Genomic DNA, 26,455 nt, shown 5'->3' on the forward strand with positions numbered 1-26,455 from the left:
GATCACTGGGATATGTAGTAACTGAGAGAACACTGGGATATGTAGTCACTGAGAGATCACTGGGATATGTAGTCACTGAGAGATCCCTGGGATATGTAGTCACTGAGAGATCACTGGGATATGTAGTCACTGAGAGATCACTGGGATATGTAGTCATTGAGAGATCACTGGGATATGTAGTCACTGAGAGATCACTGGGATATGTAGTCACTGAGAGAACACTGGGATATGTAGTCACTGAGAGATCACTGGGATATGTAGTCACTGAGAGATCACTGGGATATGTAGTCACTGAGAGATCACTGGGATGGGTGACTTGTTGGCACCAGTTCCATCCCTGTTGAACAAAATACACCACAATTTGAGTTTTTACATTTGTGCATTTTGGTTGTTAGCATTGATTGACTAAGTAGTTTATTAACATTATTCATTTATATTGTTGGTTTTGAAAAGTGACAGCAGCACAATCATGGGGGATAGATACTGTAGAGGCAGAGTGCAACAGACTGAACAATAAACTATACTATCTGTCTATAGAGATTGGCAGGTAGCCTAGCGGTTAGCGTATCTCACAGTATCCATAACTGAAAGCCGACAAGATGTGCCCATGAGCAAGGCACTTAACCCTAATTTGCTCCAGGGGCTCTGTACTACTATGACTGACCCTGTAAATCAACACATTACCGTGTATCCGGTGTATTTGACAATAAAACATCTTATACTCACCATCACCACCAGTGGTCTTCCTCCTGTTGTAGTAGAGACCAGCTGCTGCAAAGACCACCCCCAGCACCAGCCCAGACGCCCCGATGGCTATCTTACTCCTCTCAGACTCTGGCAGAGACATGTCTGGGATGAAATGTAGTGACATGAATGTCGTTATAGTTACAGTTGTTTGAAAAACAACATGCATCATTAATTACCTATCAGAGCTCTTTGCTCCCTTATTTCAATATTTCCTTACTTCCTTGCTTCCTTATTCCCTTCCCTAAACCATTCCAGTAACACTCAGTTTGTTCCCTGACTTCCTTGTCCCCTTACTTCCTTACCCCAGTGGAGGATCTTTGGTTCAGTGAAGCTGGCGTGCTCCACCATGCAGGAGATCTTCTCTCCAGGCGTGGGAGTGTACTCCAGGTAGGAGTGGATCTGATAGTGCCAGTCGCCATTGGCTAGCTCCTCAGAGGAAGTCATGTGTGAGGTCACTTCCTGTCCATTCCTCAACCACGTCACCCTGATCTGTTTGGGGTAGAACTTGTAGGCGCTGCACATCAACATGGAGGGGTGTCATTTTAGACAGAGTCAATTGAGGTGGCTTGTGTTGTGTCAAGACTGATACCCGAGCTAGTTCTCTTTTATTCCCTCAAAACAAACTCAGCAAGATTCCACCCTGGGATGGTGCGAGTTAGATAAGAACTGCACAGACAGGTTTCTTTCTGGAAGTTCCCTGACTTGTCAAACCCAAACGTAACTCATGTAATAATCAACAAAATGGTGCTTAAAAAAATATTGTAAAATTATGTGAAATCAATTTTTCCTGAAATATATATTTTCCCCACCACTGCTCTCCATAGAACTGCTTACCGTTGTTGTTTACTCCAGCCTCGTAGGCGACGGCACCATAATGCTTGCAGAAGGAAAGAAGTGGAGTTTGAAACGATGCCAGGACCACGGGATCGGCGTTACATTGCTCAGCCTTATGTATCCCAATGGGTGTGTAACCAGTCAATCTATTGAGACTGCTGTTGTATTCCATGACCTTCACCAGGTCTGAAATAGCTCTCCAGATGTACTCCACATGTGTGGATCTTCCCCTCTGGAATAACAAAGGTCGAGGATGGTGATAAAGTGTCCATCTGGTGAGAAAAAACATGAATGAACCATAAAGGTTTTTGTGTTTAATTTTTTTTTATTAAACTGAGCACATATGACTTTATGAAATTAATATAAAAAAAAAAACATTTCCAAATATATTGCTGAATTTCACAACAGCTACTGCAAAATCAAGCATTTTTGGCTGCAGAAATCACACAAAAAATTGCGCGAAACCCTGGAGGGACTGAATAATAATGAAGACATCAAAACTATGAAATAACACATATGGAGTCATGTAGTAACCCCAAAAAAGTGTGAAACAAATCAAAATATATTTTATATTTGTGATTTTTCAAAGTAGCCACTCATGACAGCTTTGCACACTCTTGGCATTCTCTCAACCAGCTTCGTGAGGAATGCTTTTCCAACCGTCTTGAAGGAGTTCCCACATATGCTGAGCGAAGGCCGTGGCCATGGAGTCAGCATTAGGGGGGACCAAATCTGCCGGGGGGTCTGTGGGTCTCCCCCAGAAACAAATCTACATTTTAAAACTAATTTCCTGTCATTCTAAAATTTTAATTTAAAATTCACTAACACATGGGATTACCTTTTTATTTATTTTTTACAATAATGTTTAATAGGGGGCAAGGAGATTAGGAAATTGGAAACAAGCAGGCAAGTGTGACTCAAAATGGCTAGGGTAAGGGAATAAGGAAGTAAGGAAGCAAACTGAGTGACTGACTGGAATTTCTGTGGTAAGGGAGCAAGGAACTAAAGAAATAGTGAAGTAGGGAATCAAAGAGCTCATATTAATGTGGTTAACCATTTCAGACATACTTTTATTTCATCCCAGACACAACTCTGCATGATTTAAGTGTGGTTATATGTATGTTAGAGATGTGTTTGTTTTGTGACTGTAACTTGAGCCATTCTAACTCAGTCTGAGAGGAGTAAGATAGCCATCGGGGCGTCTGGGCTGGTGCTGGGGGTGGTCTTTGGTGCAGTTGGTCTCATCTACTACAACAGGAGGAAGACCACTTGTGGTGAGACATACAAGAATCTATCAAAGATATTATAGTTCACTGGTGGTGAGACATACAATCCTCTATCTGAGATATTACATTCAGAGGCCTACCTTTTGACCCACAATTGCCTCACAATGACCATGGCACTAAGTTAACCTGTGATAAGTGTGTAACTTTTTAAGCCAAGCCCAGACCAAGTGGATAGGTTGGCGCATGAAACACAGACACAGAGAGCCTCCCAGCTGTGGCACAATGCAAGGATGCAAAATAACTCAACATAACTCAACTTAACTCATCACTGCCAGTACAGCACAAACAGTTCCCAGGGAAATTCTTAGATGAACACTTGCTCCTGACTTTTAGAGGGAATTCTGCCACTTGGTACCGCAACAAGTACAAAGGCACACAACTGATGGAAGGCAGAGGATTTGCTGTGGAGAGAAAAGGCATGGTGGTGCATCCTGGCCATCCCTGGTCGGCAGCTGGGATTCTGGATCCTGGAGGTCAAATGTGACCTGCGGCTCCAAATCTAATTTTATTGGTCACATACACGTGTTTAGCAGATGTTATTACAGGTGTAGTCACTGTATTTCATGTTTTCAAATAAAAATGTATAAGTTACATTGAACAATACATTGCAGTTAATGAGGTTACTAGTACACACACACCCCCCCACTTGCTGGAAATAAGCTCTCTCTCAGATTCACAAGGCCAGCACAGATATGTAGTATTTTATCGATTATGGAGACCAGTGTGATTGGCACAGTCTTTCAAATGCCGTATTGCCCTTTCGACATGGATGTGGACGTTTGCAATACGCCGAGTGTTGGTCACCTCCTCACAGGTGAGCTGCCCTCCTTGGCACATAAACGCTGGAAAGACCAAGGTCACCCTACGTTCATCCGGTACGTCCCGGATGTTAAATCCACGACCCCCAGTCGCCTCATCCCCAGAGCGAAGGTAATTCACAAAAGGCTGAGTGCTGTATTGTGGCCACACAAAATATTGACACTTTGGGCCCAATTTGGACATTTTCACTTAGGCGTGTACTCACTTTTGTTGCCACTGTTTAGACATTAATGGCTGTGTGTTGAGTTATTTTGAGGGGACAGCAAATGTACACTGTTATACAAGCTGTACACTCACTACTTTACATTGTAGCAAAGTGTCATTTCTTCAGTGTTGTCACATGAAAAGATATACTCAAATATTTACAAAAATGTGAGGGGTGTACTCACTTTTGTGATATACTGTATAGTATCTGCAGGTTTGGCAACCAGACTGTCGGCAAAAGTTCTCGATCCCTCATTGGATACCTGGGTCATCTCCATGGCACTGCTGATCTGTATAGTTAGACTGCAATAGTTGTGGTCCTCCAGGATGGGATCCATCCATTGTGACTGAGCATCAGAGAAGCCCTGGGGTGCAGGAGGTGACTAACTCGCCCATGCTTGACAGTCACCTTCAAGGTTAAGCATCACGTAATAGCTGTCATTGTAAGCTTGGACAGGCAATGGCACTGGAACATCTGATCAATAACACTGACATTTTGGGAGTCAACTAATAAAAACTGTTTGCCCGGTCAGTGAGCTGAAAACACCAACCTGCTGTCATTATGTTGTCAGTTCATCTTTGCAACTGTCGTTGGCGTTTCTTCTCTGGAGCTCTATCGTAGCCTAGTCATCGGGTTGGGTAAGGGTACTCGACTTGGTCAACAAAGTGGAACGAGCAGACAATGTCTTCGGTGGTTTCTTTCATTTGAGATTTCGCAACCACAATCTTCTTCTGCAGTTGGTAGACCATGGAAAGTGTACCATGGTGGACGCGTGCATTCTGACCTTTTTAATGGTGTATTAGTTTGAACCAAACAAAAAAACAACGTTAACAACGAAGGTCAAATGTACTATTCAACTAGCGATTAAGTTAGCTAGCTACTCCGGGAGAAAACATCTGCAATAAGAAGTCTACTTCAAACTGGAAACTACAGAATATTGTGGATTGAGTTTCCTTCACATTCTGGAGCCTACATTATTTTTGACTGTGCATCCTCATGCCGCTAGATGGCACTTTTGTAATAATGAAGAATAACAATCGATGGGTTAGTTTACAACTGGCAGAAAGCCGTTTGTTGTGATTCTGGATGGCCAGATAGCTAGCAACAATGACAAGAAGCTGCCTTGTGGGGAATCGTATGTGGCTCTTTTCAGTTAGTTATCTAACCAGCAAGTGTAATGATGTATTTGAGAGACAACAAGTGCTCATTGTGCAAATGTATTTATCTTTTCAATAAACATTGGAGATGAAATCTAGTTTCCATGTTGTGAACAATCTAAGCCAACCCTGTGTGTGTGTTTTGCCCCATAGTTGCGCAAGCATCAGTTTTGTTTGCTAAACAACCAACCTTATAATTTGAGGCGTAAAACAGAGGTATACTGGACCCCCTAAAACATACCACTTCGATACAGCTACGACTAGAAGTGACTTTTCGTAACAGGTGCAGACGTAGTTGGGGGAAGTAGTTTGGGGCGTCATATTTCCGTCAGGGGACAGCTACTCTGTGAAGTGCACGTGTGCAATAACTCAGTTCGCCTTTGCACTCCTTCTAAACAACGCCGATTTTTGGAAACTTTGACATGGGTAAAGTCTACAAAACTTAGTCCACTCTGTTCGTAACAGTTTATAGTATTGAGAACAGAAAACTGTATTGAGATAAAATGTTTAATCGATGATAAGATTTGCAGAATGTCTGCCAAAATCCATCTCGTTCAATCTCCTCCCATTGCCGGCCACTGGGCTTCCTCTCACTACCATATTTGGTGAAATATCTGTTCTTTCTGTGCCTTAATGCTCAAATGTCAGATGTGTTCAGACTGACATGGCTACTCTAGTTGTCATGGTAATGGCGGGTGTGTGCAGGGGCATAGGCTGATTGGTGGTGGTGCCCATTCTTCCTCTCAATCAGAAGTTGTTTTGTAGCTTGCAAAGTTTACCCCAGTTGCTTTTAATGTTTGATATGAAAGTCTACCACAGTTGCTTTGAATGTTTGAAATCTTAGTGTAAGAACACTTTTAAAGCCTCAAAGGATAAGATGATCCAACTTTCAAAATGAGTCATTTTCTGATTCCATGTGCTTTTTGTCTGTGCAGACTCCAGGAAAAATATCAGATTTGACTCAGCTATATACATTATTTTTTGTATTTGAGTCAAACTTCAAACTGCCACTCTGGCATTGCAGTTGGGTTGGGCATAAAACTAGAAAACAATTATTTGACAGGTATAAAATCCGTTCTTCGTTTCGGGCAATATAACATGCATTGACTTTGACATGATTAAGGTAACTACTGTGTAGGTGCATGACAGCAATAGCATTTGACATATCAAAGATATTTAATTTGGGGCTTTCTGCAGAGACCAAAGCGAATCGGATGACGATCTGATTTCCGGTCAGTTTTGTTGTTACTTGCAAAACAGTACTTGGTTATGATTTGAGCAAGATACAATTGATCCCAGATCTGCGTTTACCGGCAACCTCCGTGTGCTGGCGACCACGTGTCTGTGCGCTGACCAATGGCAACGCTCCTAGCTATAGCTGAACGAAGCCATGTGAGGATCTGTAAAATGGCGGCGCAGTGGCGTGAAAAAGATGAGCTTATAATCACCGGCAACACGGACTTTCTGACCGCAAACACATTCAATGAGGTACGGCTTTGATACATAATTTTACTGCATACATGCGGCCAAATAAAAATTACTTGTACCACTTGTCTTTAGCCTTTTTCATACACGAAAAATGGCAAACCAGCACGCGGTGCCTACACGTGGATGTGAACGGCTAGTAGTAGCTAACATTAGCTGCGAATCGCATGGCGGCATGGGAAAATAACTGCTGGTGACACAAGTAGCTAACTATGTCTCCCTTATTTCACGATTTAGTTCGGCATAAAATAATCTTATTGGCTTTCTGCAAAGTAATACCTGTCTAAGTTGCCGTGACAGTAAGTTGAATGTGCTATAATTCAATAGGGAGTCAGCAAAGTTTCTTCTCTACTCGGAAAAAGCGATGCTCTGTCTGCTGTTAACGTTCATAGTTGCTGGACTCTCACACCTTCTAAAGACTGGTCGTGTTGGGTATCCGGAAGCTGGCAACAATGAATTGTCGGTTGGCGTCAACAAAAAGCAAATGATAAGATTAAATTGTTGAGTTTATTCTTTCGAATATTCTGCATTCACGTTGCTGCCGATATGGATATTTAGCAAAGTACTGGAACACACTCACTGTCCCATACATAGCAGACCGGGACACATTACTTTTGTAATGTTGGAACGGGTACTGTCCAAGTGTTGGCATGCTACCTATGTCAACCATTGGCTCATACAAAAGTACACCCAATTCCGCTAAAATGCACCCTTATTTTACTCATTGTTTTTATATCATTGCATTTCGATTGCCTTTGCGTACCACCCATTTCAGTAAACATCCTCCATATATCATTCACACCTGTCAACACTGGTCTCACACCCAGGGTCTTGTTTTGTTGAACTAACTATAGCCGCTTTACTCTTGTGGCAAACATGAATGACAAACAGCGTTGTAGCTAGTGTGATTGTATAGGCCTAACATTGACGTTAATAGGAGTGTCAGGCACCTAGTAGCCAACAATGGCCTGTTATTTCAACGCTGTCCACCTCTTTGTACTACTGTACTATCCCGCTCAATTAAAATAGATAAGGAATAGGGTGCCATTTGGAATGGGCTCAATAATAATAAATACAAAATAACGTTAAGCCACGCTTTTCTGTTTTCCCCTTTCTGCACATTTTACAATGCTCCCATTGTTACTGTTCACTGTCTGCTCTCATCTCCCACACATGTATTGGTTGGGTGACTCTGAGAAGAACACTGTCTGCTCTCATCTCCCACACACGTATTGGTTGGGTGACTCTGAGAAGAACACTGTCTGCTCTCATCTCCCTCACACGTATTGGTTGGGTGACTCTGAGAAGAACACTGTCTGCTCTCATCTCCCACACACGTATTGGTTGGGTGACTCTGAGAAGAACACTGTCTGCTCTCATCTCCCTCACACGTATTGGTTGGGTGACTCTGAGAAGAACACTGTCTGCTCTCATCTCCCACACACGTATTGGTTGGGTGACTCTGAGAAGAACACTGTCTGCTCTCATCTCCCACACACGTATTGGTTGGGTGACTCTGAGAAGAACACTGTCTGCTCTCATCTCCCTCACACGTATTGGTTGGGTGATGCTGAGAAGAACACTGTCTGCTCTCATCTCCCACACACGTATTGGTTGGGTGACTCTGAGAAGAACACTGTCTGCTCTCATCTCCCACACACGTATTGGTTGGGTGACTCTGAGAAGAACACTGTCTGCTCTCATCTCCCACACACGTATTGGTTGGGTGACTGAGAAGAACACTGTCTGCTCTCATCTCCCACACACGTATTGGTTGGGTGACTCTGAGAAGAACACTGTCTGCTCTCATCTCCCTCACACGTATTGGTTGGGTGACTCTGAGAAGAACACTGTCTGCTCTCATCTCCCACACACGTATTGGTTGGGTGACTCTGAGAAGAACACTGTCTGCTCTCATCTCCCTCACACGTATTGGTTGGGTGACTCTGAGAAGAACACTGTCTGCTCTCATCTCCCACACACGTATTGGTTGGGTGACTGAGAAGAACACTGTCTGCTCTCATCTCCCACACACGTATTGGTTGGAGTGATGCTGAGAAGAACACTGACTGGGAACTCTCCCAAATGGCACCCTACTCCCTATAGTGCACTACTTTTCACCAGAGACCTATGGGCCTTGGTCAAAAGTAGTGCACTGCACTTCATATGTAATAGGATGCCATATGGGATTCAGCTTGTGACTATCACGTTTCTCAAGAAAGCTCCATTTGGATCTATAAGCCCTGGTTATAAGTAGTGCACTGCATTTGGGAATAGGGTGTCTTTTAGGACGTTGCCCCCATAATCATATTATAGACAGACAGTGTCCCAGCAACAACCACCACCACACCCAGGGAGGGGCCTGTTGTTGTCAAGGAGTGAGAGTGCAGACTAGTGTGCTATGGGCTAACTGTCACTTTCTATGACAAGACAACGCATGTCCTTATGATGCGAGACACTTTGTGCTGCTGTTTTTACACCTCGTTGGATAAATCAAACTGAAGTGTGGGAATGACTGTCTGAACATTTCCCTCCTCCGCCCCGCGTCAGGGCTCTGCTCTTCAACAGTCTGAAAACATGGCATGCACACACACTCATTCTGATGGGAAGAGGAAGCATACAAACGCAGCCTCAACAAACACTATTGACTAGCAGCTTGTTATATTGTATTCAGACTGCCCTTTGAGTTATGTTCCTCAAGTGTCTTTTAGGAGAAATGTGTTAACTTTCTCAATCTTTCCTTAATTCCCCCCGTCCTTCCTCTTTGCCACTTTCTGTAAATACATTAAAGAAGAACGTCAGAAGGGAGGGACTTTAGATCCTCTCCTCTAATACGATTGGGAAAGAGACGAGGAGATGGGATGCAGGGAATCACAAAAATACTTATGATCGAGCAACTGTTTCTGTAGGCTGCGTTTACACAGGAGGCCCAATTCAGATATTTTTGCTTTGCTCTTTTGACCAATCAGATCAGATCTTTTTCCCAATAATTGGGCAGCCTATTTGCCTGACTCGTGATTGAACTTGTTCTCCCTTTCTGATCTTGTTGCTTGTTACAGGCTGTCCTGGGTAAAGGGGAAGTCAGTGATCTGGAAATGGACACTCACTCCTGCCTGGACCCTTCCATCCTGGCTATGTTTGAAGACTCCGCCGTAGCTGCAGAGGTCAGCATCAGGACACAATGTTGGCCAACATTCAGATATACTGGGGCGTATTCATTACGCTGATTCTGTTGTAAAACATTTCTTAAAAGAAGGCAAATGAAACAGGGAGGGAACTTCCTGAATTTGTCCAATAGAAACTCTAATTTTGTTGTTTGCTTACAGTTTGGGTCTTAAACGGTTTCTGTAATGAATACGCCCCTGATGTAGACCCTGTTCCCATCTGAGACAGGTTCTACATCAGTGGTTCCCAAACTTCAGGTCGGGACCCAATCTGGGGTCCCCTGAGAAAATGTGTGATCTTATCAAACAAATTAAGATTTTTTAAAATCTTGAAATGGGTATAGAGTACAACCTTTTAGTGTCGACTAAGGGCCTTTTACACTATTAGAATGCCCTTTCATGTCATTATTATGGGTTGGGACAGCCTGCGGGGCATAAAGTGGAGGAAATATCGACACACAGCGTTAACTAGGGAATATCATGTTTCCAAGTGGGGTCCCCTGCATTTTCTACTGTCAATTTGGAGTCGTGTGCAGAAAAACTCCTGGTTTACATGAACTTGTCCAATTAGAAACACTCTGCCTGTTCCTCTGCAACTATTGTTTCCCGTCACAGAAATGAGAGATGCCATTTGTACTATTTTTAATTAATTCAATTTATTTCATTTGTTTTTTTTTTAGACTAGGAGCAGACTGGATGAGGAGAGTGAGTCCACGTTGTTGACAGCTCTAACGGAGATCCTGGACAGTGTTGACGATGAGACCCTGTCTCCCTTTGACACCCTGCCTGACACTGGGCTCTTCTCTGACCAGAGGCTACGGGACAACTCCCCGGTGGGTAAAAACCAAGTGTGGGTCTGTGTGTGTGATTCAGAATTAATTGAGAATTAAGAGTAACCAGCAGTCCTGCTCTGAGACGTTGTGTGAAAACAGTCCCAGGTGTTCTTGGTAACCAGCAGTCCTGCTCTGAGACGCTGTGTGAAAACAGTCCCAGGTGTTCTTGGTAACCAGCGGTCCTGCTCTGAGACGCTGTGTGAAAACAGTCCCAGGTGTTCTTGGTAACCAGCGGTCCTGCTCTGAGACGCTGTGTGAAAACAGTCCCAGGTGTTCTTGGTAACCAGCAGTCCTGCTCTGAGACGCTGTGTGAAAACAGTCCCAGGTGTTCTTGGTAACCAGCGGTCCTGCTCTGAGACGCTGTGTGAAAACAGTCCCAGGTGTTCTTGATTTGATGAGAATCAGGGGTACCGCTTTTATTTTGGTTTTATCTGTAAGTCATGCTGAAAATGGTGTCTGTGGGAGAACAATGTGATAGTTGTTTTGTAATTACTGTATTTCTCCTGTTTGGTGTGTTTCTCCAGTTGAGGCGGCTGCTGAGTTTAACACGGTCTCCACCTGATAAAGAAGCACTCTTTCGTTCCATAAAGACACCCTCTTCATCTTCATCCCCCTCCTCCTCTGTTGGAAAGGTAGAAACCTCATCCCTTTCTGTTTTATGGAAGTGTGTGTGTCAGATTAGGATTAGCCGTACTACTACTGGTAATCCCACCCGTTAATCTAGGTTTACAGAGGTAATTTCAATGATAAAAGAACCAATAGAAGAGTGCTCTCCAACCATGTTCCTGGAGAGACACCCTCCTGTAGGTTTTCACTCCAACCCTGTTCCTGGAGAGACACCCTCCTGTAGGTTTTCACTCCAACCCTGTTCCTGGAGAGACACCCTCCTGTAGGTTTTCACTCCAACCCTGTTCCTGGAGAGCTACCCTCCTGTAGGTTTTCTCTCCAACCCTGTTCCTGGAGAGCTACCCTCCTGTAGGTTTTCTCTCCAACCCTGTTCCTGGACTGACACCCTCCTGTAGGTTTTCTCTCCAACCCTGTTCCTGGAGAGACACCCTCCTGTAGGTTTTCACTCCAACCCTGTTCCTGGAGAGCTACCCTCCTGTAGGTTTTCACTCCAACCCTGTTCCTGGAGAGACACCCTCCTGTAGGTTTTCTCTCCAACCCTGTTCCTGGAGAGCTACCCTCCTGTAGGTTTTCTCTCCAACCCTGTTCCTGGAGAGCTACCCTCCTGTAGGTTTTCACTCCAACCCTGTTCCTGGAGAGCTACCCTCCTGTAGGTTTTCACTCCAACCCTGTTCCTGGAGAGACACCCTCCTGTAGGTTTTCACTCCAACCCTGTTTGTAACTATCCTGGGGTGTATTTATTACGTATTGCAACGGAAACCGTTTACTGTTTAAGAAGCAAACATAATGAAATGGAGAGGGTCCTACTTGAATTTGTCCAATAGAAACTCGATTTGATTGCAAAAACGTTTTTCCGTTTGGAGTAAACTGTTTCTGTTGCAGAACAGTCATTTAACTGGCGCTTCGCTTTTTCTGTCACCGAGCAAATTTCAGGTCTGCTGACCGCAAACTGGAACATTCTGTGCAACTTCCGACGCGCGTTTATTGTGACCACTGAGGCTGTACCAGCTTTAAGTTAGTGAGTAGGCTACTGTGGCTATTTGATCATCATGTAGGCCTACCAGAGTAGCCTACCATTCAAAACAAGGGAGATAAATGCCTCCCATAACATTTTAACATGGAAATAGCTGTTCAATCATTCAGCCTACAGTAGCAGCCAATGTGTGGTGTTCAATGTAGGCTACATTCTATGAGACGTTTGGAGAGAAAAACATGTAGGTCTTGACATGAACCGGTTTATCCACTTGTCATATAAGGAGGTGACTGAAAAATGTTGTTTGATGCAAGAAACCACTTTACAAAATAAAATGCATAATTATTCCCATACCGTTATTACAGAGAATCAAGACATTATGCTTCCCTCTGCCGATTGGATACTTAGCTCATTCAAGGCCGTCTCAAAATACAACACTGCCCCTTTAAGACATGCAAATGCTCTTTACTTGACTGGCTTTTCAAAGATGTTTAGAAATACAAACGTTTTGTGCTCTTGTAGGAAGCAACCACTTAATGCAAACTCTCATATGCAGATAACATCTATGCTGGCTGGGAGGCATACAGGTTTTTAGCAAATGGTTGAAATAGGCCCCATTCACAAAAGATATTGTGTCAAATCCAGCTCTTCAGATATGAAGAGGGTATTTACATGTTTGTTAACTACAAATGATCTGGGCTAATAACTCACTAACTAGCAAAGGATATGAACAAATGTGCACAGGTGGCTACATGCAGCTCTCGTTTTGATCTCAAAACAAGCCCATGCTGTCCAGTGGCCAGATGGCAATGGCTATTTTCATATAGGCCTACTGCGGCTCTGATTGGTTATGGTGCACTGGTCTTTGTAAGGGTGCATGTCAATGCAATAGAATCCTACTCCGATGCGTTCTGCCTACAACAACATCTCCTGCACAGTTAGTTTTGCATACTAAGTCCTGCGTAGTTCCTTTTGTATCTGTATGTTGCATTGAAGGTGACTAACATTGAGTTGATTCGATCCCAATTCCCACAGTAGAGGGAAACGTTGATAGTGGTAACTAACGGGGTAAACTCTAGAAAGTCGAGCAAAGTTCAATCTCGTGCTTCTCTGCGAGGGATGATATTTCATCTGCGTGGCAGTCCGAGGCGAGCTGTGCAACCGCTCACCTTAGAGGGACCATTGGCAGTCACGTTTTTAAAAAACTATTTCTGTCGAGGCGCACTTTGAAGATGCTGGAACAGTCAACATTTACTTTTCCTCTGCAAACAAAAGGAGTTATGAATAGAAACATCTGCCAACCCCATTGTAGAATTGTTTATCTATTTCTGTGAGAGATAAATATTCCTCTGGAGGTTATGAGTACCGTAGGACAAGCCCTGCACTGGAGTAACTTGTTTGATTTGAAATAAGAAAAACGGTTAAAGATTTACATTCATTTTAATGTACTAAATAAAATGCCTATCATAATGAATTTGACATAAATGGGTATGGGATTGGGTTGTGTCATAGTTTGGAAATGATATACAAAAAATATTAGTGTACTACACTATGGGATTGAGTTTGTCATGAAAAATAATATAGAGAATGATATCTTTATTAAAAATAGAGCAATAGCAAGCGAGATTATGAGCATAGCTGGAGTAACAGTCTTGACGTCGTTCTTCCTTCCAGGTTGAGACAGTCATTCCAGACAGACCCTGGAGGACTAGGCTAACTCCCAGAGCCCAGGGCTCTTCCACATCCACACAGAGGAGCGATGGAGAGGAGGAGGAGGGCGGCAAGGTCCACATTCACAGCCCGCCTCACGACTTCAATCAGGACTCGGGAGAACTCTCCCTCGACCGATCAGAAGTGAGAGCGCTGAACTCTGTAGAGAAGGACCATGGCTACTCCTCTACAGTGTCCCTGGTGGACCTGGTGAAACTCATGCACCCCTACTGCCTGAGGGTGTGCCTGGATGAGGAGGGGAAGGACTGGGTCAGCACATCCAGGCAGGAGGCCTCCTCCCTGGGGGAACGGAGTGCGGACCAGAGTGTACCCCTGGAGGGCGAGGTGTGGAGGTATACGAAGCCTGGTTCGGAAGAGAGCGGCGAGGAAATTGATGTGGACGGATCAGATGACGAGTGTCCCTCGGTAGGAGGGATGAAGGGGGATGGAGAACAGGGAAGTAAAGGTGAAGAAGTGAAGCAACTAAAAAGTCTACTTGTGAAGTGGGACGGGCCCACAGAAGGCCAGAAGACCAAGAACAAAAAAAGAGTGAGCTTCGGACCTGTCCTGGTGACATCCTACGAGCTACCAGCAGCAGACGAACCTGACTTAAACGTGCTCCCGGACTTGAGCGAGCTCACCAGCCAAATCCCCATTTTTGACTTCAACACCAAAACAACGACCATTTCCCTCACAACATCCTCTCCGGAGTCTTCAGCAGCATCTTCAAAGGACAGCCAGCATCAGGTTGTAACTGACTTGCCTGAAAGGACCGGAGAAAAGTCGTCGTCGGAGCCTCTACCACAGCGAGGCGAGTCCAAGCCCAGACCGGCCCTCAGTCTCCAGCAGTACCGCCTGCTGCGTCAGCAAAGACTACCCCTGGTGGGGAAACCTGAGAATTACACCACCAAATGGCCCTCTCTACCTGAAACCCCCACGGAGTTGCCTCCTATACCCTATTTACAAGGACCTAAATATAACATGTGGGGACCAACGACACCACATCATTACATAGGAAGTAAAACAGGGGGTGATGTCAGTGAATTCAAGTCTATATCTAAAACTAGGACGAAGATGGTCTCTCCTGCTTGTCTCAGTAAACCTGGTAAAGGTATTGGCATCAATGGATCAAAGCCTGTAAGAAGTGGGACTAAGACTCCTCCTACCAGCTCAGCTTTAAAGCCCAAACACAACTCAAAGGAAGCTAAATCTGCGAATGATGTTGGTGTATTAAAGCCTATTTGGACTGAGACCATCTCTCCTGCTAGTCCCTTACCAAGTCCCAACCTGAACTCCAACTCAGTGGCGGGTCTGGGCCAGAACAGGACTAACCCAGAAAAGAGTGCTGTTGCGGTCAGTAGCGACCCCCCAAACCCTGTCCTGGTCCCACTACCAGGAACCCGTCCATCTTTGGATGGATTTGATAGGAGCCGTGGGACCAACCAGGAGAAGCAGGAGCAGGAACAATCTCTACCTCCGTCCACCACCCAGGAGTCTTCGGCGCCCAAGCCCAAAATGGTGTTCTGCAACCGGGATCCAAGCCTGAAGAGCACCAGTCTCCTCCTTGAGATCCAGCGGAGGTTCTCCACCAAACAACCATTGCGGAAAGCACTTCACACCCAAAACACTGCAGAGACCACGAAACAAGGGGATCAGCCTCGCTCTCTCAGCCCAAGGAAAGGGATCGAGACAGTACCAGAAGGGTCCAAGTTTTCCCCAAGTGCACCAGTAATGGCAAGTCCATTGTCCAGCCCCTCAGTCCATCCACCCACCCATGCTGTTGCTCCTTACCCAGAGATGGAGAGGGCAAAGCGGGTAGCCCTTGGTAACCTCCTCCATGTCCGACTGTCCACCTCTCCAGAGAGTAACACCTGCATACAGACCCCCACCTGCGGCACAGGTAAGCCAGATGAGCCATAACACACATATAAACAATATATTTTGTTGTAGGGTGAAGTTGACTGATTTTGGGTCAGTTTAGTATTTTACTTACTACAGGTTAAGGTTAGGTTTGGTGGAGTGGACTCTGATCCTAGATCTGCACCTAGGGGAAACTACACCCTGAGTATATATTTATTCAGATAAAGCTAATTCAAATCAAATCAAATGTATTTATATAGCCCTTCGTACATCAGCTGATATCTCAAAGTGCTGTACAGAAACCCAGCCTAAAAACCCAAACAGCAAGCAATGCAGGTGTAGAAGCACGGTGGCTAGGAAAAACTCCCTAGAAAGGCCAAAACCTAGGAAGAAACCTAGAGAGGAACCAGGCTATGTGGGTTGGCCAGTCCTCTTCTGGCTGTGCCGGGTGGAGATTATAACAGAACATGGCCAAGATGTTCAAATGTTCATAAATGACCAGCATGGTCGAATAATAATAAGGCAGAACAGTTGAAACTGGAGCAGCAGCATGGCCAGGTGGACTGGGGACAGCAAGGAGTCATCATGTCAGGTAGTCCTGGGGCATGGTCCTAGGGCTCAGGTCCTCCGAGAGAGAGAAAGAAAGAGAGAATTAGAGAGAGCATATGTGGGGTGGCCAGTCCTCTTCTGGCTGTGCCGGGTGGAGATTATAACAGAACATGGCCAAGATGTTCAAATGTTCATAAATGACCAGCATGGTCGAATAATAATAAGGCAGAACAGTTGAAACTGGAGCAGCAGCACGGCCAGGTGGACTGGGGACAGCAAGGAGTCATCATGTCAGGTAGTCCTGGGGCATGGTCCTAGGGCTCAGGTCCTCCGAGAGAGAGAAAGAAAGAGAGAAGGAGAGAATTAGAGAACGCACACTTAGATTCACACAGGACACCGAATAGGACAGGAGAAGTACTCCAGATATAACAAACTGACCATAGCCCCCCGACACATAAACTACTGCAGCATAATTACTGGAGGCTGAGACAGGAGGGGTCAGGAGACACTGTGGCCCCATCCGAGGACACCCCCGGACAGGGCCAAACAGGAAGGATATAACCCCACCCACTTTGCCAAAGCACAGCCCCCACACCACTAGAGGGATATCTTCAACCACCAACTTACCATCCTGAGACAAGGCTGAATATAGCCCACAAAGATCTCCGCCATGGCACAACCCAAGGGGGGGGCGCCAACCCAGACAGGATGACCACATCAGTGAATCAACCCACTCAGGTGACGCACCCCTTCCAGGGACGGCATGAGAGAGCCCCAGTAAGCCAGTGACTCAGCCCCTGTAATAGGGTTAGAGGCAGAGAATCCCAGTGGAAAGAGGGGAACCGGCCAGGCAGAGACAGCAAGGGCGGTTCGTTGCTCCAGAGCCTTTCCGTTCACCTTCCCACTCCTGGGCCAGACTACACTCAATCATATGACCCACTGAAGAGATGAGTCTTCAGTAAAGACTTAAAGGTTGAGACCGAGTTTGCGTCTCTCACATGGGTAGGCAGACCGTTCCATAAAAATGGAGCTCTATAGGAGAAAGCCCTGCCTCCAGCTGTTTGCTTAGAAATTCTAGGGACAATTAGGAGGCCTGCGTCTTGTGACCGTAGCGTACGTGTAGGTATGTACGGCAGGACCAAATCAGAGAGATAGGTAGGAGCAAGCCCATGTAATGCTTTGTAGGTTAGGTTAGCAGTAAAACCTTGAAATCAGCCCTCACTTTGACAGGAAGCCAGTGTAGAGAGGCTAGCACTGGAGTAATATGATCAAATTGGTTGGTTCTTGTCAGGAGCCGTATTTAGCACCAACTGAAGTTTATTTAGTGCTTTATCCGGGTAGCCGGAAAGTAAAGCATTGCAGTAGTCTAACCTAGAAGTGACAAAAGCATGGATTAATTTTTCTGCATCATTTTTGGACAGAAAGTTTCTGATTTTTGCAATGTTACGTAGATGGAAAAAAGCTGTCCTTGAAATGGTCTTGATATGTTCTTCAAAAGAGAGATCAGGGTCCAGAGTAACGCCGAGGTCCTTCACAGTTTTATTTGAGACGACTGTACAACCATTAAGATTAATTGTCAGATTCAACAGAAGATCTTTGTTTTTTGGGACCTAGAACAAGCATCTCTGTTTTGTCCGAGTTTAAAAGTAGAACGTTTGCAGCCATCCACTTCCTTATGTCTGAAACACATGCTTCTAGCAAGGGCAATTTTAATTAGGCTATAGCTAAAAGAAGATTATTTTTGATTTAGTTAGAGCTGGTGTGAAATTAACAAAAATGTATAATTTGTGATTACTTAGATATCCTGTGTCAAATTCTTTCTAAGACCCATTCAGAAAGAGATTGTTGTCTCCATGTTCAGCTGAAGGAGTCAAAGCTTTAAACATATATTTGATGAGGCCTAGTGGTTAGTGTTGGACTAGTAACCGAAAGGTTGCAAGTTCAAATCCCCAAGCTGACAAGGTACAAATCTGTCGTTCTGCCCTGAACAGGTAGTTAACCCGCTGTTCCTAGGCCGTCATTGAAAATAAGAATTTGTTCTTAACTGACTTGTCTAGTTAAATAAAGGTACAAAAAAAAATGACGGCTGCTTTTCAGAAAGAGTTTATTTTGTATATATTTTGTAAGGGGTGGTGCAGTCCAACTCATATTTTTCCGATAGGAAAGATGGAGAGGAAAGAGTTCCTGAAATAGCAGGGTTCTGGACTGGAACCCATGTTGCTGAAATAGCAGGGGTCTGGACTGGAACCCATGCTGCTGAAATAGCAGGGGTCTGGACTGGAACCCATGCTGCTGAAATAGCAGGGTTCTGGACTAGAACCCATGCTGCTGAAATAGCAGGGGTCTGGACTGGAACCCATGCTGCTGAAATAGCAGGGTTCTGGACTGGAACCCATGTTGCTGAAATAGCAGGGTTCTGGACTGGAACCCATGTTGCTGAAATAGCAGGGGTCTGGACTGGAACCCATGCTGCTGAAATAGCAGGGGTCTGGACTGGAACCCATGCTGCTGAAATAGCAGGGTTCTGGACTGGAACTCATGCTGCTGAAATAGCAGGGTTCTGGACTGGAACCCATGTTGCTGAAATAGCAGGGTTCTGGACTGGAACCCATGCTGCTGAAATAGCAGGGTTCTAGACTGGAACCCATGCTGCTGAAATAGCAGGGTTCTGGACTGGAACCCATGTTGCTGAAATAGCAGGGTTCTGGACTGGAACCCATGTTGCTGAAATAGCAGGGTTCTGGACTGGAACCCATGCTGCTGAAATAGCAGGGTTCTGGACTGGAACCCATGCTGCTGTGGTGTTCTGGAGGAAGCAGCTTAGAACACTAGACCAGCAGAAAGTTCACCTCGACGAACTGCTACTGTCCCTGCATTCAGAAAGTGATTTCTCTTGGTTGCGTTGCAGGAATCCAAGCCACAGATCTGACCAGCCTTCTGGAGCGGTTTGAGGAAACACAAGGTGAGTGAGGGATCACTGGGGTTTCGTTAACTCTCTCCATTTCTTCTTCCAGCTATACTACGTCCCATCCACTCTGGGATTTGCATTAAGATGTATTGATTTGGTTGATGCATACATCCCAGCTACCCCTGTCCTTGTCATCTTACATACCTATAGTCCATCTGTAAATAGCCCATCCAATCTACCTACCTCATCCCCCATATTGTTTTTATCTACTTTTTTGCTCTTTTGCACACCAGTATCTCTACTTGCACACCATCATCTATTCATCTATCACTCCAGTGTTAATCTGCTAGATTTTAATTACTTCGCTACTATGGCCTATTTATTGCCTTACTTCCTCACGCCATTTGCACACACTGTATATAGACTTTTCTTTGTTTCTATTGTGTTGACTGTACTCTTGTTTATTCCATGTGTAACTCTGTGTTGTTTCTGTCGCACTGATTTGCTTTATCTTGGCCAGGTCGCCGTTGTAAATGAGAACTTGTTCTCAACAAACTTACCTGGTTAAATAAAGGTGAAATGTAAAACATCTTGAACATGGTGATGGAAAAAGGCACAACAGATCCTAAATCAGCACTTCTACTCTAAGATTGAACCCCTGATCTTGCCTCCCCATGTCTGTGTCTCTTCCCACAGCCAAAGAGGAGACTGAGAGTGAACCTGAAGGCAGTCCAGATAGGAGCCCTGTTAGAGATGAAGAGCCGAGCAACAACACTGAAGGTGAGTTAAAGGAAGGACTTGCACCCTATTACCTCCTTAGTGCACTACTTTTAACCAGAGCCATATATGGGTACTGGTCAAAAGTAGTGCACTATAAAGGGAATAGGGCACCATTTGGGATGAAACTGTTCTTCGACTTAATTTCTAGTCTAGTCAGCACAGTTGCTCAGAGGACTTTGCTGTGGTTATTCTCATGCTTTAGAATAGAACTTCAGTTCATCATCTGGTTTGTTGCTTTCTTTCCAGGGATGCTGACACTGCTGGGTGCCTATCTCCTCGGCACCCAAGATAAACTCTGTCTTCCAGCACCCACTGGCTTTCCAGAACTTGTCAACACACTTGAACCCCTCAGAACTCCGGGACCCCTCAGAACTCCGGAGCCCCTCAGAACTCCGGAGCGCCTCAGAACTCCGGAGCGCCTCAGAACTCCGGAGCCCCTCAGAACTCCGGAGCCCCTCAGAACTCCGGAGCCCCTCAGAACTCCGGAGCCGCTCAGAACTCCGGGACCCCTCAGAACTCCGGAACCCCTCAGAACTCCGGAACCCCTCAGAACTCTTGAACCCCTCAGAACTCCTGGACCCCTCAGAACTCCGGGACCCCTCAGAACTCCGGAACCCCTCAGAACTCCGGAGCCCCTCAGAACTCCGGAGCCCCTCAGAACTCCGGGGCCCCTCAGAACTCCGAAACCCCTCAGAACTCTGGAACGTTGCGATACTCAGGAACCTCTCAGCACCCAGAATGTTCTCAGCACTCAGGAACAGGCCCCTGCACAGCCGCGCTGGAAACCTCTTACCCCTGTCGCACCTCAGAGGAAGCAACCGGCGACCCCCAAACCTCTCCCTCCCAAGGCCATCCAAATCATCGACCCCCGTCCTCTACCACCCAAAAAGGCCCACCCCCTCCCCCCAAAGCCCCCTGTCACCCCCCCTGAGTTCCAGACACCAGTATCTGTCTCCTCGGACCACGACTACTGTCTATCTCAGGATCAACCAGGGAGTAATACTACTATGTTATGCAGCAAAAGACAAACCATACTCCCCGACCACCAACCAATTCCCAACCCCTCCTCAGTGCCCGGCACACAGAACTCTGGGAAATATTTGCGGCAGCCAGTGGACTCCAGGACTGTTCCAGAGACACAACTTCCCTCAGACTCTGCTCCGCCATCTACAGAGAGCTCCCCCTCTAGGACGGATGCCATTACTGCAGGGGAGACACAGGAAGAGAGAACCAGCCCCTGCATCCCCTCCCCTCCTTCACCCAGTCCCCCTGCCAGAGGTAGGAGGTCGTCCCGGCGCTATCGGACAAGGTCTTCATGCTCGGACTCAAGCTCTAGGTCCCCTTCTTCATCGTCATCTTCCTCATCCTCCTCCTCTCGATCCAGGTCTCGCTCTCCACCCCGAAAGAGGTAGGTTCAAATTCTGTGTGGTGACTGTTATTGCTCTTGAATTGAAGTTGGGGAGAGAGGAGGGGGCCATGTTAGTGGGTGTGGCCATGTTAGTGGGTGTGGCCATGTTAGTGGGTGTGGCCAATGGTAAGGTACTTTTTTGTTGTTGCTGTTTTAAACCTAATTTCTTCCAATTCTACATGTTTTGCCATGAGGCTGACAGAAAAAAATATCCGTTTTTAAAGATAATTTTTTTGCAGTTTTACACATTTCGCCAAAGCATAAAAACACGTTATGACATCAATGACATGAGAGGTTTTGAACTTCTCCCTGACTGTGTTCTTTTTATTTTGGTGATTGTTAGTTCTAAAAGATGATCTTCAAGATAAATGGCTCCACTATATCTACAACATACTTTACATCTGGTTTTAGTCATTAAGTTTACACACAACGTTTTACCCAAAATGTATTTTCTTTCTTTAACCCACGTCCTCTTTCCTCTTTGTCCCACCCCTCTCCTCCCGCCTCCCCACCCCTCTCCTCTCTCCTCCCGCCTCCTCTCCTCTCTCCTCCCCATCCCCCTCCCTCCTCCCCATACTCTCCTCCTCCTCCCCATCCCTCTCCCTCCTCCCCATCCCCTCTCCCTCCCCTCCCCCATCCCCTCCCCCTCCTCCCCCTCCCCCTCCTCCCCATCCCCCTCCCTCCCTCCTCCCCATACTCTCCTCCTCCTCCCCATCCCTCTCCCTCCTCCCCATACTCTCCTCCCCATCCCCTCTCCCTCCTCCCCATCCCTCTCCCTCCTCCCCATACTCTCCTCCCCATCCCTCTCCCTCCTCCCCATCCCTCTCCCTCCTCCCCATACTCTCCTCCCCATCCCTCTCCCTCCTCCCCATCCCTCTCCCTCCTCCCCATCCCGCTCCCTCCTCCCCATCCCGCTCCCTCCCCGCCCTCCTCCCCATCCCTCTCTCTCCTCTCCCTCCTCCCTCCTCCCCATACTCTCCTCCCCCTCCCTCCTCCCCATCCCTCCTCCCCATCCCTCTCCCTCCTCCCCATCCCTCTCCCTCCTCCCCATACTCTCCTCCCCATCCCTCTCTCTCCTCCCCATCCCTCTCCCTCCCCATCCCGCTCCCTCCCGTGCCCTTCTCCCCATCCCGCTCCCTCCTCCCAATCCCTCTCTCTCCTCCCCATCCCTCTCTCTCCTCCCCATCCCTCTCTCTCATCCCCATCCCTCTCTCTCATCCCCATCCCTCTCTCTCATCCCAAACCCTCTCTCCTCCCCATCCCTCTCTCTCATCCCCATCCCTCTCTCTCCTCCCCATCCCTCTCTCTCCTCCCCATCCCACTCCCTCCCCGCCCTCCTCCCCATCCCTCTCCCTCCTCCCCATCCTCTCTCTCCTCCCCAAACCCTCCCTCCTCCCCATCCCGCTCCCTCCTCCCCATCCCGCTCCCTCCTCCCCATCCCTCTCTCTCCTCCCATCCCTCTCCCTCCCCGCCCTCCTCCCATCCCTCTCCCTCCTCCCCACCCCTCTCCCTCCCCATCCCACTCCCTCCCGCGCCCTCCTCCCATCCCTCTCCCTCCTCCCCATCCCTCTCCCTCCCCCCCACCCCTCTCCCTCCTCCCCACCCCCCTCTCCCTCCTCCCCACCCCCCCTCTCCCTCCTCCCCACCCCCTCTCCCTCCTCCCCCCCCCTCCCTCTCCCTCCCCTCCCCATCCCCCATCCCTCCTCCCCACCCCTCTCCCTCCCCATCCCACTCCCTCCCGCGCCCTCCTCCCATCCCTCTCCCTCCTCCCATCCCTCTCCCTCCTCCCCATCCCGCTCCCTCCTCCCTATCCCTCCTCCCTATCCCTCTCCCTCCTCCCTCTCCTTCTCCTCCCCATCCCCCTCTCTCTCCTCCCCCACCAGGTTCTGTCCCAGGCGTTCTGAAAGCAGCTCCTCGTCCTCTTGCTCCAGCCCCGTCTCCCGTTCCCCGGTTCCCTGCCGGTACCGGCTCCCCTACCCACAGTCCTGGAACCGCTCTCGGTCCACATCAAAGTCCTGGACTCAGTCTGGTTCCAGATCTCGGTCCAGATCCCCCACCACACTGGCCTACAGCAGGGCCCAGAGGTGGAGGGACTGCTGCAGGTCAGTAATGGCTTAAAGTATTTAGTAAATGTTTTTAGGGGGGTGTATTATTAAAGGAGTTCTGAATGATTGTATTAGACTCTGATTAAAGTATAGCCACACGGGTCTTCTGTAGTCCGTCTCACCTTGCTGCCTCCTCTCCCCAACCTTCAGCTCCAACAACATCAGGGACTCCAGGAAACGAAAGAGACAACAAGATATGAGGAATCAAAAACTAAAAGCCATCGTGAGTACTGTGTAGTACATTACAAATCGTGGTACACCTTGTGTTTTTGCTGTTAACATTTTAGAAATATATTTTTTTAATACTTTTTAAGATGTTAAATGTAAATGTGACATTACTTCCTGATTTGATTTGGAGACCAAATTGCCACCAACTGTCCTCTTCGGTTCCCACCGGATGGCCAAGCTGCAAATTGAAGATCGGCTATATCATAAACATTTATGGAAACCAAAATGAGCTTTTTGGTCTTGGATTTAGGTCAGGAATAAGGTTAGCAGTGTGGTCAGGGTTAACGTTGGATGAGTTGCGGTGAAACTGCCACGTCCGTTTGAGATTATTACAATAACAAAGATGTTTCAAACAACACGCACTTTTATTCCCCGACATCATTGTATGTGTGATGAAACAGCAAGTACTACAATGTATTTCAATGGCATTGCTGGAGGCTCGTCTCCTCCTCCTCTAAAACCATAACAGATGCTCCTGGGAGAGACCTGTGAGGTGAGGGCCTGTGACAGCGTTGCCCCTTTCACACATCTCAGCTTTAATGTTTTGGGTTTAAAATAGGATTTTGAGAAGATCATTTGTATAAATGTGCAGGGCTTGTGATAGTGACAACCCTTGGTGCGTTGTTTTGTGTGGCCAGGACGAGCGCAGGGTGGTGTACGTGGGCCGCATCCAGAGGACCATGATGCACGCGGAGCTGAGAGAACGCTTCTCTCTGTTTGGAGAGGTGGAGGAATGCACCCTGCACTTTAGAGACAGGGGGTGAGTCTCTCTGCATCAAAAGAGATGGTCAAAAATTGTTAGCATCAGTGTCTTTAAACTCTTTTTTTCTCTAGACTTTCTCTGTCCTCTTTCCCCTTCTCGCCCCCTCACCTCTCTCTTTCTCTCTGTCCCCCTCACCTCTCTCTCTTTCTCTCTGTCCCCCTCACCTCTCCCTCACCTCTCTTTCTCTCTGTCCCCCTCACCTCTCTCTTTCTCTCTGTCCCCCTCACCTCTCCCTCTCTGTCCCCCTCACCTTTCTCTTTCTCTCTCTCTCTCTGTCCCCCTCGCCTCTCTCTTTCTCAGCCCCCTTAGATATAATCATACTTCATTTTATTTATTGAAGACTTATTTCATCAGGTAACTTACTAGCTTACCTTTGTCAGGTGGTTAGGAAATAACTATTTCTTAACCTGTGTTCTGTTTCCATAGCGACCACTACGGCTTTGTGACGTTCTACAACATGAAAGATGCGTTCGCAGCCATCGAGAACGGTTACAAGCTGAGGAGACCTGACGAGCTGCCCTTTGACCTCTGCTTCGGGGGCAGGCGTCAGTTCTGCAAATCTACGTACGCCGACCTAGGTGAGAACCTTTAAGGGTGGTCTCAATGAGAAAGGGGGATACCTACTCAGTTGTTCAACTGAAATGTCTTCCACATTTAACCCAACCCCTCTGAATCAGAGAGGTACGGGGGCCTTAATCGACATCCACGTATTCGGGCGCCTGGAGAACAGTGGGTTAACTGCTCAGTGGCAGAACAACAGATTTGACCTTGTCAGCTCGGGGATTTGATCCATCAACCGTTCGGTTACTGGCCCAACGTTCCTAACCACTAGGCTACCTGCCACACAATGGCGCCCTCTGTTTGTTAAGAATGTGTATCAGCCTCTCGAACGAAGGCTTTCCCCTTTTGGGAAATAGATGACGAGTTTACTAAGTCACATGCCCAGGGTCGCAGATGTAATTGCAGGGTAAACAGGTTGACATCATAGCATATTGGTAACTGAACTGGTTTGTTTCACCAGATTCTAATCGGGAAGAGGAGGAACCCACTCCAGCAAAAAGTGAGGAGGAGGAGCTGGACTTTGACACTCTATTGAAGCAGGCACAGAAAGGCTTGAAGCGGTAGCAGAGTCCTGGAGGAAGAGCGGGAGCCAAGAAAGGAATGATGGAGACAAGGTCCCAAATGTCACCCTATTCCCTATAGAGGGTACTAACCTTAGGGTTCTGGTCCCAAAGCAGTGCCCTCTATAGAAGGGAACGGGGTGTTATTTGGGACTGACTTACCTCAGAGCTACACACATACTTTAACATGTTTAAATGTTGTTTTAACTTGTATTGGTTCACTGTTATCAACTCATTTTATTTACCTTGATAGCACAACTTTGCTGATGCAGTAAACAGATTTTTAAAGGGAAAAGAATCATAGGAAAATGATTAGAATATTGTAAAGTTGTTTTTTTGTATTATTATTATTTTTTTTTAAGAAGGCTCTTTTTAAATATCTTTGTTTGCACTAATATTGCACTTGCAAGCTTTGCTTTACTCTTGTCTGTTACAATGTTTAAAAAGTTGAGATTCCCTTAAGTCATTTTATTCCCAATTATGAACATGTTCTTTATGAATGAATAAAGACTATTATTGTGTCATCCTGAACTAGTGTCCATCCCATTGCCCCGACTGGGTGGATCCATGGACTGACAGATGAAGGAATATCTCTACACTGTCAGTCTTCTTAAAGTGGAAATGAGTTGCTTAGTAAACAGCCAACCTTTGGCTTTGAAGCTCACAATGTAGAAAATAATTAACCTGCAACACTATACATTTCCAAAACTACATTGACTTTGAAAAATTGGTACAGGGTAATCACAAGCAAGACTAGTTTAAGATGAAGATAAATTAAGTTAAAGTAGACTTGTGAACTAATGCCAGTTTTTTTATTTGACACGTTGATAAAATGGGAGAGCGGACCCTTTAAAGGAAATTGTACACTGTCTCTTTAAGCACGCACCAACCAG

The 26,455-nt window shown here is 46.5% G+C and overlaps 1 protein-coding gene and 1 pseudogene across 3 annotated transcripts; one reads left to right on the forward strand and one right to left on the reverse strand.

The window, feature by feature from the left end:
* Window positions 1-239: 239 nt before the first annotated feature.
* LOC115120901 (H-2 class II histocompatibility antigen, A-D beta chain-like) lies at window positions 240-1,881 on the reverse strand (annotated as a pseudogene).
* Window positions 1,882-5,411: 3,530 nt separating this feature from the next.
* On the forward strand, window positions 5,412-26,093 carry si:dkey-93h22.8 (uncharacterized protein LOC449943 homolog). 3 transcript variants are annotated; one of them, XM_065001165.1, is made up of 13 exons: window positions 5,412-5,474; window positions 9,593-9,697; window positions 10,378-10,530; window positions 11,055-11,162; window positions 13,805-15,740; window positions 19,158-19,211; window positions 19,854-19,937; window positions 20,184-21,345; window positions 23,229-23,447; window positions 23,601-23,673; window positions 24,317-24,438; window positions 24,868-25,019; window positions 25,463-26,093. In XM_065001165.1, the coding sequence occupies exons 2-13, from the start codon at window positions 9,629-9,631 to the stop codon at window positions 25,564-25,566; spliced, it is 4,236 nt and encodes a 1,411-aa protein (XP_064857237.1). In that variant the 5' UTR covers window positions 5,412-5,474; window positions 9,593-9,628; the 3' UTR covers window positions 25,567-26,093. The 3 variants fall into 3 exon arrangements, with proteins under 3 accessions (XP_064857237.1, XP_064857235.1, XP_064857236.1); XM_065001163.1 differs by lacking the exon at window positions 5,412-5,474 and adding an exon at window positions 6,390-6,536; XM_065001164.1 differs by lacking the exons at window positions 5,412-5,474; window positions 11,055-11,162 and adding an exon at window positions 6,405-6,536.
* The last annotated feature ends 362 nt before the right edge of the window (window positions 26,094-26,455 follow it).

Source organism: Oncorhynchus nerka, linkage group LG15 (assembly GCF_034236695.1).
Source record: "Oncorhynchus nerka isolate Pitt River linkage group LG15, Oner_Uvic_2.0, whole genome shotgun sequence".
In the NCBI taxonomy this organism is placed as follows: Eukaryota; Metazoa; Chordata; class Actinopteri; order Salmoniformes; family Salmonidae; genus Oncorhynchus; species Oncorhynchus nerka.

What these genes read in the sequence shown, in the direction of transcription:
- si:dkey-93h22.8 (XM_065001163.1), top strand. Translation starts at nt 6,405, where the DNA reads ATGGCAACGCTCCTAGCTATAGCTGAACGAAGCCATGTGAGGATCTGT. An exon ending in GCGGTTTGAGGAAACACAAG is followed by an intron (nt 19,212 to 19,853) that starts GTGAGTGAGGGA and finishes CTCTTCCCACAG; the next exon opens with CCAAAGAGGAGACTGAGAGT. An exon ending in ATCTACGTACGCCGACCTAG is followed by an intron (nt 25,020 to 25,462) that starts GTGAGAACCTTT and finishes TTGTTTCACCAG; the next exon opens with ATTCTAATCGGGAAGAGGAG.